The sequence below is a fragment of the Protomyctophum bolini genome (assembly GCF_963924005.1).
Source record: "Protomyctophum bolini genome assembly, chromosome: 5".
NCBI lineage: Eukaryota > Metazoa > Chordata > Actinopteri > Myctophiformes > Myctophidae > Protomyctophum > Protomyctophum bolini.
In genome coordinates, this window is record NC_137866.1 from 18,814,722 (window position 1) to 18,827,819 (window position 13,098).

The following is a 13,098-nucleotide window of genomic DNA, read 5'->3' on the forward strand; positions in this document are numbered from 1 at the left end:
CAGCAGTGTGTGGACGGTGTGTCTGGAGGACTGTCTCTTATTCTCTGTGTGTGTCTCTGTCTCTCAGCAGTGTGTGGACGGTGTGTCTGGAGGGGACTCGTCTCTGACTCTGTGTGTGTCTCTGTCTCTCAGCAGTGTGTGGACGGTGTGTCTGGAGGGGACTCGTCTCTGACTCTGTGTGTGTCTCTGTCTCTCAGCAGTGTGTGGACGGTGTGTCTGGAGGACTGTCTCTTATTCTCTGTGTGTGTCTCTGTCTCTCAGCAGTGTGTGGACGGTGTGTCTGGAGGGGACTCGTCTCTGAAGCGCGTGGCGGTGGTGGAGGACTTCTTTGACATCATCTATGCCATGCATGTGGAGATCAGCGCTGACCCCAGCAAGGCTCCGAAGCACGCCGGGCAGAAGAAGACTTACAAAGCTGTGAGTAAATCGTCCCTCACAAAACGTTGTGTCGTATTATGACCAGCGTTTATTTTTGCTATCCCCGCCTATGTCCAGCTTTGAGGGTCTGTGTAAACACAAACATTGAAGACAAAAGTGTGTAAACACAAGACAAAAGTGAGGACGCAAATTGTGATTGGCCAGAATGAGATGATGTATAAATATATTTTTATAAAATAAAAATCATTGATTTAACTATATAATACCAGTTTCTACAGACAAAGTTTTGAAGCCACTTTTGGGGCGAATTCAAATCCACCACGTTGGAACTTCTGGTCCCAAAAAGCAACGGAAACGAATGTTTTTGGCTGGGAGGGTAGAATGGCAGAAGCAGTAGAAGCCCTTGAAACAATTAATTTAATGTTTACTAAGGTAATACGATCAAGGGTCCAGCCAAAACCCAAAACCTCATTCAATTGAATGGAGTGCTAGTTTTTCTGCAGCCAGCAGGAGGGTTAATAATGACATCTGCTGGGCCATTAATGAGAACTGCAGGGGGAACGGCTCTTACGTATTGGCCTGGTTCTAACAGATGCGTGCCGCCTGCCCCACATACGTGCACGGTCACTTTCATGTGTTGCATGTGATTGCGACACGCCATGCGCATATGAACCCATATTCATGAGCAATGCAGTTCATCAAACACATGACATACTCACTGTCTCTCACTTTTGTTTTGTTAGGCACAAAGTGACACCTAGTTTAACGACACACAGATTAAAACTACTGTTACTCTAAAGGCTCATACATAGTCTGGATTTACGGTGGTGGGGTGACCACCGAACTACAAAATTACGTCACGAGCCGCGGTGAAGAGCAAACCACCGCCACCGCTCCAGCCCTTCTCTCTGTTTTTACTCACCACCGCTCAACGTTATTTCAGCTCCGGTGGTCAGCTCACCACCGGAGCGGTGGTCACCTCACCACCGAAAATCCAGACTATGAATAAGCCTTTACTGTTCTTTTTATTTACTGCCTTCAAACTTGGAGAGGAGAGAACACAATTGTATCTGATGATCACTTGCCCGGTTTACTCTCACTCTCATGGTGTGTGGATAGTCCTACTTAATCCTCTCATCAAGTTGTAAACATTGACACCTGCTTTGACACGGCGGAGACGGTCCTTTGCCTTATATGAGGAGCCCTCTGCAACTAGCGTAGGGGGGGGGCTTCACCCCTTTTGCAACCAGGTCTTATTTTAAGTATGTTTGGGAGACAAGAAACATTTTCCAGGTGTTTTTATGTGGGTAATATGTGTTTTTAGATATTTTAGTATTTGAAAGTGTCCATGATGTCATGGGCACTGGGCTCACTTACTTCCTGGACTACATCAAGGAATTCAAGGGAAGTGGGGACGCTGGCGTCGACTGTTCGCCGCTTCACCTCCCAATGTATGAATGAATTAACCATTGTAAGCGCTTTGAGTAGGCACGTAGTGCATAGAAAAGCGCCATAAAAATGCAATTCATTATTATTATAATTCAAGCTTAGAGAAGGACAGGTCATGGTTACGTGACTAGGCTGCACCATTACACTTTCATGGACACTTTCATGGGAGGCAAATCTTGCACCGGAAGTTCAATGAATACACATGACAGTGAATGGGATCCATTCACTGTCATGCTTTGTTATGCAGCTCATAACAAACATTATTTATGAACAATTAAGACGTTTCTTATATATATTCAGGAATATAAAAGAAGACATGTCACAGGTTGTTTTCTAATCACTTGCTTTTCGATGTGCTCAGAGTGCACACTTACATAATTTTATCTGAGGATCTAAACAGCAGCAAGTATCGTTTCTTTCTCGGAGGTATCGCGAGATGTGGCTGCCAGACAGGAAACCGTGGACAGTCTTGCAATACTTGGCACGTTCAGAAACTTACTTTTGGCTCTTTAGATACCTCTGTGCAATTACACAGTGTACACATCGAAAAGGAACACAGCAGACAATAATGTGTTATATGTATTCTGTTATTTTCCAGAAGCGATTACTTTAAAAAAGGTGGCAGTCATTCAGAAATAGTGTTTGTCCAAGAGCTGGTCACTGAGCTCTCGTTGACTCCAGTGCATTCTGCCGAACTTCCGGGTGTAGTTTGGCTCCCATGGTGCGACGAATCTTCCGTCTGAAATTGCATGATAGCGAAAATGACGTCTCTGTCCTTACCTCCATTCCATCTACCTTGGACTACATGTTGTCTCAGTATGGTAGCCCTCCACCTATACACAAGGAGGAGCAGTGCACCAAAACATTATGGGAATTATAGTCCAGGAAGTAAGTGAACCCAGTGACATCATGGACACTTTGACATACTAAAATATCATAAAAACCCCAGGAAAGTGTTTCTTGTCTCCCAAACCTCATTAAAATGAGATCTGGTTGCAAAAGGGGTGAAGTGGTCCCTTTAAATACATTCCATATGACCAGCTCAGTGGCCTTGTGGTTAGAGTGTTCTCCCTGGGATTGGGAGGTCGGGGTTCGATCCCTGGCTGGGTCACACGAAAGACTATGAAAATGGCACCTAATCTGCTTCGCACTCAGCATCAAGGGTTGGATTGGGGATAAATCCCTGCGACATACTAGCGTCATGTCCTGGGGGTTTACTTGTACATCATGGCTGGGGGATCAAGCTGCCTCGCGCTACAGAAACAGGAGATAGGCTCCTGCCCTATGGGCCACATTACTCGGCAAGGCTTACTTAATTAAGCCTTAATTAACTAAACCTGGTCCGATTGACATTAGTGCTTTTTACATGGCTCAGACTGAGATGAAAGGCATTTATATTATGCGATATTCCACTGTACTGTATATCATAGCTGAATAAACATTGGCAACCCCAATGTGCTCTGGAGCATTCCGCTTGGTGCTTTTGGAAGAGACCCTGGTGTTTTCAGCCTTGCTTTGGTGGACAGACACACGGCCTTGTTGTTTTATTTTACTATGTATTTCGTACACCACAAAGGAATGCGTTTCATGACAAACATTCATACAAAACCGCATTTTCTGGCTGCATAGTTTTTGCTCCAAAATTATCAACACTGCCTCCCTCTCTTTGCTTCATTGCCTCCCCCTTTCTCTATCTGTTCTTTCTTCTTATTACTCACTTAGACTCTTTGTCTGAATCCCCCCACACAAACACACACTCAGTCTTTCATAATGTGTGTCTGGCTGTTACCACACACACACACACACACACACACACACACACACACACACACACACACACACACACACACACACACACATACACACATATACACACACACACACACACACACACACACACACACACACACACACACACACACACACACACACACACACACACACACACACAAACTCTCTCTTCCTCTTCCACTCACTTTTCATTCCTCTTTTTGTGTCTCTGGTGAAATGCTGAGGTATTGTACTTTAACAGCTTGTCTGTCCCGCTAGTCTCCTGTCATGAGTACACTGCATATCCTGCAATGCACTTCAACCACATGAAACCTAGCGTCTCCTATCCTCCTGGGGCGAAGATATTTAGTGCAGACGGGGCCGAGTGTAGACCAGGGTTTAGGGCTACGGCACACCTAACCTACGTAGCTGATAAACGCAGGTTGTGCGCGGCCGCCTGTTTAGTGCCGTCAACGCAGCCTAAAAATGAACTAGCCCGCAGCACCTTCTACATGTGTCGACGTTGCCTTATCCGATTGAACAGAGGGGGAAATCAAAGCAACGGCCCCGAGCATTTATCTGCGTCAAATGTACCCTTTTCACTCTGGAGGCATAGAATGCATAGACACAAGGTATGTGCAACATGTGGAATGATGTGCAAGGCCAACAAAACGCTGCGTTCCCATTGAAAACCGTTGCAAAAAGACGGCCTCATATAGGCAGACACAGTTACAGTAGGTGTGACCCGAAGTGGTTAATGCTCCTTTTCTGTAGCCATGACATTACTGACTATTGTCAATTGTCAATAGTACGTTTATACCACTGGAACATTCCTGCAAACTGTCTCACACTTGCTCCTTAATGTCGTTTTTAGATAGCGACTTGCCTGAGGAAGGTCACACAGATGCATCATTGCTTTGTCTGCCTTTAACAGCTTACCACTGTCACCATGCATCATATTGGACCCAGACCTAACTCTTTTATCTGGAGGCACAAGAGAGCGTTGGAATGGAAAATATGTATGGATACTGGACAGCATGATTTATTTATTTTCAGTTTTTGCTTCATTTGGATGTAGGATAAGAGAGAGAGAGAGAGAGGGAGAGGGTTTTTGGACAGCTGGTGGATGGAAATGAAGCTCCACCCACGCGGTTGCCACGTCGGCCAGATTTCCGGATAAAGCTTGCCCCAGCGGCATTCTGCCGTGTGGGCGGAGCTTAATTTCCATCCACCAGCTGTCTAAAAACTCGGAAATGACGCAAAACACAGCTTCCTTTGGCCGCGCATGGAAGTTCAAGTGTGCCCAGGCTGAGAGAGAGAGAGAGCGAGCGAGCACACCAACAGTAGAAAGAGAGAGAGTGACATGCAACACAGGTCTTCAGCAGCAATCAAAACGGCGACAATGAAATGAAATGTATGTGATCGATTCGACACAACCCACTTACCTACTGGCAATTCTGAGCTGTGTTATCAGTTTACTCTAACGTATTGCTGCAACTATCGATTATCTTTCTTTCTTTGTATTTGATTAAAAAAGGTTACAATAAAACGATAAATGTGAAAATACAAAATATAGTAACAACAAATCCAACTATCACAATGAACAATAAATCGTGGATGTGTTAGAAAAGGAGCAGGAAGAGCTGGCTAATGCTTATAATATCCTAGCCCTTCATAAGAGTTTTATGTATAACACAAAATGCTATGAGAAAAAATATATTAATACTATTAGTGATTATTCTTTCGATCACATTTTGGATTAATCGAAAAATAGAGAAGCGTGTTTTTCTTTTTTTAAGTCATTTTTGGGGACAAAAAATTCAAAATGTATCCAACAAATACTTGTACATTAAATGTTGTACACAAATGTTGAACAGTAAATTATTAAACTAAACTAGTGAGGAGTTAATCTAGACAATCTGGAGGTGGTTTCAGAGGTTGGCAGCTGTAAAGTATCTATCCTAATGAGCCCCTCCCCCGTCACAGCCCTTCTACAGTGAGCACCTTCAGCCACATGCTCATAGGCAGTCCCGCCCCCTCCAGAGACCCGGAAAAGAAATCCTTGTTCATTTTCCTCATAGACTTTTCAGAAAGACGTTTACGCCGTGGACAAAGCCAACTCTTGTCGTGACAAATCATGACAATAAACACAATGTTTCGGGCCAAACAAAGAATTAGAAAGAGTTTTTCTTCTTTGTAATTATTTGTTTGGTCCAAAATATTGTTTGTTGTCATGATTTGTCACGACTCGAGTTGGCTTCGTACGACGCTTAAAAGGTCTTTAAATAAATACTTTTTGAAATGTCTATGAGAAAAATGTATTGGGATTCATTTCCTGGGCCTGGCGTCGTCATGAAAGGGGGCGGGACTGCGACGCTCTATGGTCCCCTGGAATAAGATTGAGTAACCGGAATTCAAAGTAAAAGTAAAAGTACAAAAGTATTGGCGTCAAAATGTACTTAAAGTAACAAAAGAAAAAGTACTCATTTTGCAGAATGCCTCATTTCAAGTTTTACGTTGAAAATAGCCGATCTACAAGCTCACATTGCGTTGCTTTGTGAGCTTGTAGATCGGCTATTTTCAAATGGCCAAAATGTATTATAGGGCTGAAGTGGTGTATGTTTTGTAATAAAATCTAAATTTACAAAGTAACTAGTAACTAAAGTTTTCAAATAAATGTAATGGAGGAAAATTTGAATATTTGCCTCTGAGATGTAAAGTTATAGGAAATTTGAAATACTCAACAAATACCTCAAAAATTTACTTAAGTACAGTACTTCAGTAAATGTAGCCTACTTTATTACTTTCCACCACTACACTGCCAGTCAGTGCTTTTTGCTGTAGCCATCACGCTACAGTACATAACCACGCCCCTGTTCGCTCTCTGGCACAAATGCCTGGAAACAGACTACTGCAAAGCACACTAAAATACCATTGCAGATGTTATTAATATTAATATACATTTTCATGTTTACTTTTTCAAGGTCTATCTGTCTTTCTGTATATCAGTCTGTCTATATTACTCAATCCTCACTCTAACACTCAGTTGCTCTTCTCTAAAGAGTAAAGACTTCTGCTACCCCTCCTCACATTTTTCTCTTATCCTTTCTCTACGTACAGTGTTTTTCATTTCCATTGTGTCACACACACACACACACACACACACACACACACACACACACACACACACACACACACACACACACACACACACACACACACACACACACATGAGTGAGGGTGAAGGAGTGTGCGTTTGTATTGGTTTGAACTGTAAAGTTTGTCCACCTGATGATGATCACAGAACTGATTAATGGCTTGACCCAAGTCAAGCCCCACCAGGCCCAGTCCTCTCAGTTGGTGACACTGCCCTCTTTTGGTCAAACATAGGGATTGCACCGTGTCTTTCTAGAGCCCCTGTAGGCTGTGGCTGACATTTCTCTCTGCTGCGGACTCTGTCACCCCCCCCCCCGCCCTCCTCCCCTCTATCCCTCGCTCTTCTCTCTATTCTACCCCTCCTCCCCTCACCTCATCATCGCACTCTGTATCTTTGTCCGTCCCTCGCATCATAAATATTCACACATCTTCGCATGACTTGTTCGTGCCCTCGTATGCCAAGGCCTCTATCGTCATATGTGCTCTCGCACGTACGCACACACACACACACACACACACACACACACACACACACACACACACACACACACACACACTCACACACACACGGCATCATATGTAAAGTTAAACATACCTTGCAGGGGTATCCTGTAAGCAAATGGATGCAGATTCAATTCCTGTGATAAAACCAATACAAGGCTGCTTGTTGCTCAGTGATCACTGCCCGCGGTGAAATTGTGTGTGTGTGTGTGTGTGTGTGTGTGTGTGTGGTGCGTGCGTGCGTGGTGCGTGCGTGCGTGCGTGCGTGCGTGCGTGGTGCATGCGTGCGTGCGTGCGTGCGTGTCCATTGGAGGGGGAACTTCCAAATTAGCATGCCACTAAACATGTGGTGGAAAAAGTACTCACATGTCTTAACGGCAATTTAGAAATACTGTGTTGCAAGTAACATCAGTCCGGAATTCAAAATGTAATTGAGTAAAAGTACATCAGTATTGGCATCAGTAAAAGTAAAAGTACTCATTATGCAGAATGTCTCATTTCAAGTTAACTCCTTGAAAGCCATGCCCGAGATCCCGAGAAATATAATTTACCTTATTTTAGCCTCGTCGCCATGTATGAAACAGCCAAAATGGCTCATAATGAGTACCATGATCGGAGCCTAATGAAACATTAATTAGAGTTTAGGTGTTATCTTTTATCGTTTCCATCACGATAAATTTGCTGCATCACATGCAGTGAATGCACATTCTATAATGTGTAATTTATAATCTAATCTACAGTTGATTTTAGTCGACTAAAATGTATTTAGGCGGGCCTTAATGCCGTCGTAATGGCTCATTTTACTCGCATCACAACGCGTTGTGAGCTAGTAGATCTGCTATTTTCAGCATGCAAACAGGTGTAAAATGACTTGGTCTAGTTTTTATTTGTTGACGAAATTGTCAATATATTGAGTCTTACTTTTAGTCATCATAGCTTAGTTTTCATGTAGTTTCCATTTAGTTTTCATCAGTGGAAAAAAGGTAGTCGACGAAACTATTTCGTCATAGTACATCAACACTGGTGACAATCTACTACTGGCCAAGGAAGAGAGTTCACAGGGTGCACACTGCCATTCACAAGAGAGCGTGTGTGTGTGTGTGTGTGTGTGTGTGTGTGTGTGTGTGTGTGTGTGTGTGTGTGTGTGTGTGTGTGTGTGTGTGTGTGTGTGTGTGTGTGTGTGTGTGTGTGTGTGTGTGTGTGTGTGTGTGTGTGTGTGTGTGTGTGTGTGTGTGTGTGTGTGTGTGTGTGTGTGTGTGTGTGTGTGTGTGTGTGTGTGTGTGTGTGTGTGTGTGTGTGTGTGTGTGTGTGCGCGCTGCATATCCAACTGGCATCATTACCATTATGTTATACTGTATGTACTGGTATAAGAACATATACGCTCAATGTTGTAACCAAAATGAAAAATGAATTAATAATTCTAAACATTTTAGAAATGCTCGGAAATGTTCCGAAAGGTTTAAACAATATGTTTATGTTATGTATAATTTCATATCTACACGCTCATGAGCTATTTGTAGATATTTAGAATTCGTTTTTCAAAGCCATTTCACGATGTTTCTGTTTGTCCTCTTATGTTTCTCTCTCAGATAGCGGAGACCTATGCGTTTCTGCCCAGAGAGGCGGTAACCCGTTTTCTGATGAGCTGTGGAGAATGTCAGAAGAGAATGCACATCAGTACTACAGGACAGGACTACAAAGGTATGTCTGTATGTCTGTCTGTTTCTCTCTCTCTCTCTCTCTCTCTCTCTCTCTCTCTCTCTCTCTCTCTCTCTCTCTCTCTCTGTTAGTCCAGTGGCTTAACATGGTATACATACATACAGTACTTATTCTTGCTTTAATGTCACTGTTAAACCCAGGTCCGTTTTGTTCCCGATGATGAGGAACCTGGGAACTGCCTGCAGTTGCCTGGGTAGTGGGTAGTGGGTAGTGGGTAGTGGATAGTGGATAGTGGGTACCGAGGCATGCAGGAGCCTGGGTACCGAGGCATGCATTCACCTCATCCCCTTTGCTGCAGGGTTGTCATATTGTAGTTGCCATGGCATCCAAGGGCTTCTTTATTCTTATGTATAGTATATAATAATAGTGAGCAAGGCAGTTGGAGCAGTTGAGACGAATAACAGTCTAAGTCCACACTAAATATCCATAATGTATAAATGATGGGGTCAGGACAGATAGGCCTTTTCGGGGAGGGGTCAGAATAAATGATGGACTTAGACGTCTCAACTTAAATTAAATGTACATTTCAGCTGCCTATTCCTGAAACATAAATGAATGTTCAGGTAAAACTCATGTTGGGTTTTAAATACTTAGTTGACCAGATTACAAAGGGCTCTATAGCCCATCTACAAGCTCACCGCGCTTTGACACATTGTGAGCTTGTATATCTGCTATAAGTCCATAATTGGGATGCAAGGGTTCAAGTGGTTAATTGCTCTACAGAATGCTTTCTGCTATAAAAAGCATCTGTCTTTATCTTGCGCATTATGTGTGAGTTATACTGTACTTTGTTGCACTACAAGCTCACAACGTGCCCCAGCGCTACAACATTGTAGATCGCCTAATTTGGTGTGCGATGCTGACACACAACCATGTATAAATAAGCCCTTACGGATCTTATTTTAAAAACTTCCTGACTTAACTTTTCATTGATTTTGTGTGAGTCTGCAGTTTCTCTGGCATCTTTTCATTTATTTTGCAACTGTTCGATATCCATTGTACGGAGGGGTTGTCATTTAGAAGAGCCAGTGTATTTTCAATACAGATGAGGTGGAGAGGTTTGAAATGGTTTTATCTGACTGCAGTGTGGCACTGATAACCCCATGGCCCTCCCTCGATGGCCTTTCCTCGTGCCATCGTCTGCTTTCAGAAAGCCATTCTTGTCGGTTGGATCATAGATCAATACGTCTCAAAACCAAACACTGGACCTCCTGTCAGTCTGTTATTTTAAAGTTTTTATTGTTTTGTTTCGACGTCCAGCAAGCTCGATCTGCACCCTCTCTTCCAGGAGATTCCGAGGACCCCATTTCTGTGTCTTGGTTCTCACTCCCCTCCTCTCCTCCCCACCTCCTTATCCCCACCCCCACCTCCCATTTTGCCAACCACCAACATCCCTCTTTCATTCCATATCTGGCTCTCTTGGCACCCTAAAGGCACCCACACACACTACCAACCCATCCCCCTTTCTTCTCCTCCATCAGTACCCCTCCAATGTACAAACACACACACACACACACACACACACACACACACATGTGCACTGCACATGCACGCACGCACGCATGCACACACACACACACACACACACACACACACACACACACACACACACACACACACACACACACACACACTCCACATTGTTTTCACATCATCCCCCCATCCTGCTCTGGGCTGCATACTCATCCTTCTATCTCTCTTTGCACCATCCCCCTCTACCCAGCTTCCTGTCCCATTCCTATACCCCCCGCATGTCTATTTTTACCCTTCCCCATCTTGTTCTACCCTCCTCCAAGCTCCCCATGTCATAACCATACCCCTCTCTCTCTCTTTCATCCTTCCATCCCTCCAACCGTCCGTCCGACCATCCGTCCGTCCATCCGTCCCTCTCCTACTCATCCCGTCCCATCGTTCCCTTCTTTCCCTCCCTCCACCCCCTGGCTCTTCTTGTGTCTGATTATGGAGGAGTCACTGGCGTGTCCTGCCTCTCTCGTCAATTAGCCTAATTAACACAGTTTTAACCAAAAAAAAAGAGAAAGGGAAAAAAGAAGTCCAGGAAACCAGCAAATTTGTACACATGGGAAGAGTGGAGAGGAATGAGAGAGAGAGAGAGAGAGAGAGAGAGAGAGAGAAGGGAGGGGGTGGGGCGCAAAGTTATTGTTTAATGGAAGAAAAAATACTGTCAGGGACACAGGAAGGACAGACGGTGAGGAGGAGACAACTTGAGAAACATTTAAGACACAAAATGAGTTTAATAAAAATCACACCATAATGTGAAGTGAGCGGTGCCTTTGGAGTCAAGCACAGTGGTTGACTTACTAGAATTTTCTAAGCAAAAATAAAGAAATCAATAATAATAATGATAATGATAATAATAAATAAAATTGGTGTTACACTAAAAGCTCGGCTTCCCATCATGCACCTGTAACCCCACACCAATACTTTCACAGGATACAAAAGCAGCACCACTTGAAGGTACAGTAGGTCACCCAACGGTATACTGCGTCTGTCGTTACTCAAACAGACATACATAGAGACATACGTACTGTATACACACATACATACATACATACATACGTACATACTTACACATATCTACATGCATACATTTCAGAAGTTTTAGCAGTTTTTAAGGACCCACTTTTAGGCCAGTGCACCAGAGCAAACTCTTGCCTTTTTTTAAACCCTACCCATTTTAACCAAATACATACTGTACATACATGGATAGATGGATAGATAGATAGCCTTTCCTGGCCTTCTGGATCCATGGGACAAAGACAGCGTTCCTTCTACAGGCTACATAATAAGAACAATAAAACGTGTTTACAAAATATAATAACATAATAACAGAAGGTTTACAGGTGGACCTTGGTGGACCTCGGATGTCTGTAGGATGTGAGACATTATGTTTGTGATATGAAAAGTGATTTAAAGAAAGATATACAGTATGAATTATTCCGTTTGAAGAAAGTCAACACATGCCTCTCCTCAGAGCTTGCCCTGTGTGTAGACACGGAGCTAAACATACAACTAGCACTGCCCATAAAGGCTAGCTATCTCGTCCTCATTGCACACACACATAAGCACACAGACACACATGCACGTGTGTGTGTGTGTGTGTGTGTGTGTTTATGTTCCAGTGTTGCCCCTTCGCTGGGCACCACTCGGAGAGAGCAGTTAATTGCCTTCTCACCCTGTGGGGGTCTACCCCCACCCCATCCCTCTCACACACACACACACACACACACACACACACACACGCACAGGACCTCAGCTCCTCCATGGCGATGCCAAAGTGACTCCCACTAAAGTTCATGTGTGAATTATTAAATGTACTTAATCACTGTGGACTGGGGCTATGTTTAATTGACACAGGCAACAGGCAAGCTGTGTGTGTTTGCGTGCGTGCGTGCATGTGTGCGTAGGCTACTTGTGCGCGTGTGTGAACGTGCACACATGTTGCTAATATTATTTATTTTATTCACCATTGGATGTCCCAGAAGCTGTAACAAGTCAAGATGCTTATAGTTGGTTCTGAGGGACAACTTTAAGACACTTGACACTAAAACCCTATGAGTAGGATTCTGATGTTAATCAGTAATAATCACTTAAAGCTTATTTACTTTGTTGCACGTCAAACAGCAGAAAATATTAAATCTACAAGCTTGTAGATTTGTTATTTCTGCCCCCATTGTCTTCCAGACGGTAGTATTCTGCCCTCGTCAAAAAGTTCCCGCTTTTCTAACTAGTTAACTGGGAGTCCTTGGACTGTTTCTCACAAGCGATGGATTTATTCCTCTCCACTCACTCACAGTAGCAGGATACACACACAGTAAAACTTTAAAAAAAAGAACATTGATTGGTAATACATTCTGTACTGTACACATCAAAAAATTTACATCACATCACATGAGAGTAGCATCAATACAGAAAATAATGTATCGTAAATGCAAACAAAAAATGCAAACCCAATTACAGAAAGCATAATGCCATGCACAAAAGGTGTAAAGAAAGTTAAGCTACAATGTCTAATGTAGTTCACAACTGAAGCATACAGTAAGTCAGCAAATGTCAACAAACTACCATTTGTACAATAAAGCAATGCATAACTTAGTAGCAATGATT

The 13,098-nt window shown here is 43.3% G+C and overlaps 1 protein-coding gene across 1 annotated transcript in view; it reads left to right on the top strand.

The window, feature by feature from the left end:
• Window positions 1-281: 281 nt before the first annotated feature.
• Window positions 282-13,098, top strand: part of LOC308315694 (nucleolar protein 4-like) — a gene marked incomplete at its 3' end in the record, with an annotated part of 131,284 nt that continues 118,467 nt past the window's right edge. Inside the window, exons 1-2 of the mRNA XM_080763808.1 lie at window positions 282-417; window positions 8,844-8,955. Coding sequence (XP_080619934.1) covers window positions 346-417; window positions 8,844-8,955 — 184 coding nt within the window. The 5' untranslated portion in view covers window positions 282-345. The remainder of the gene's footprint in view (window positions 418-8,843; window positions 8,956-13,098) is intronic.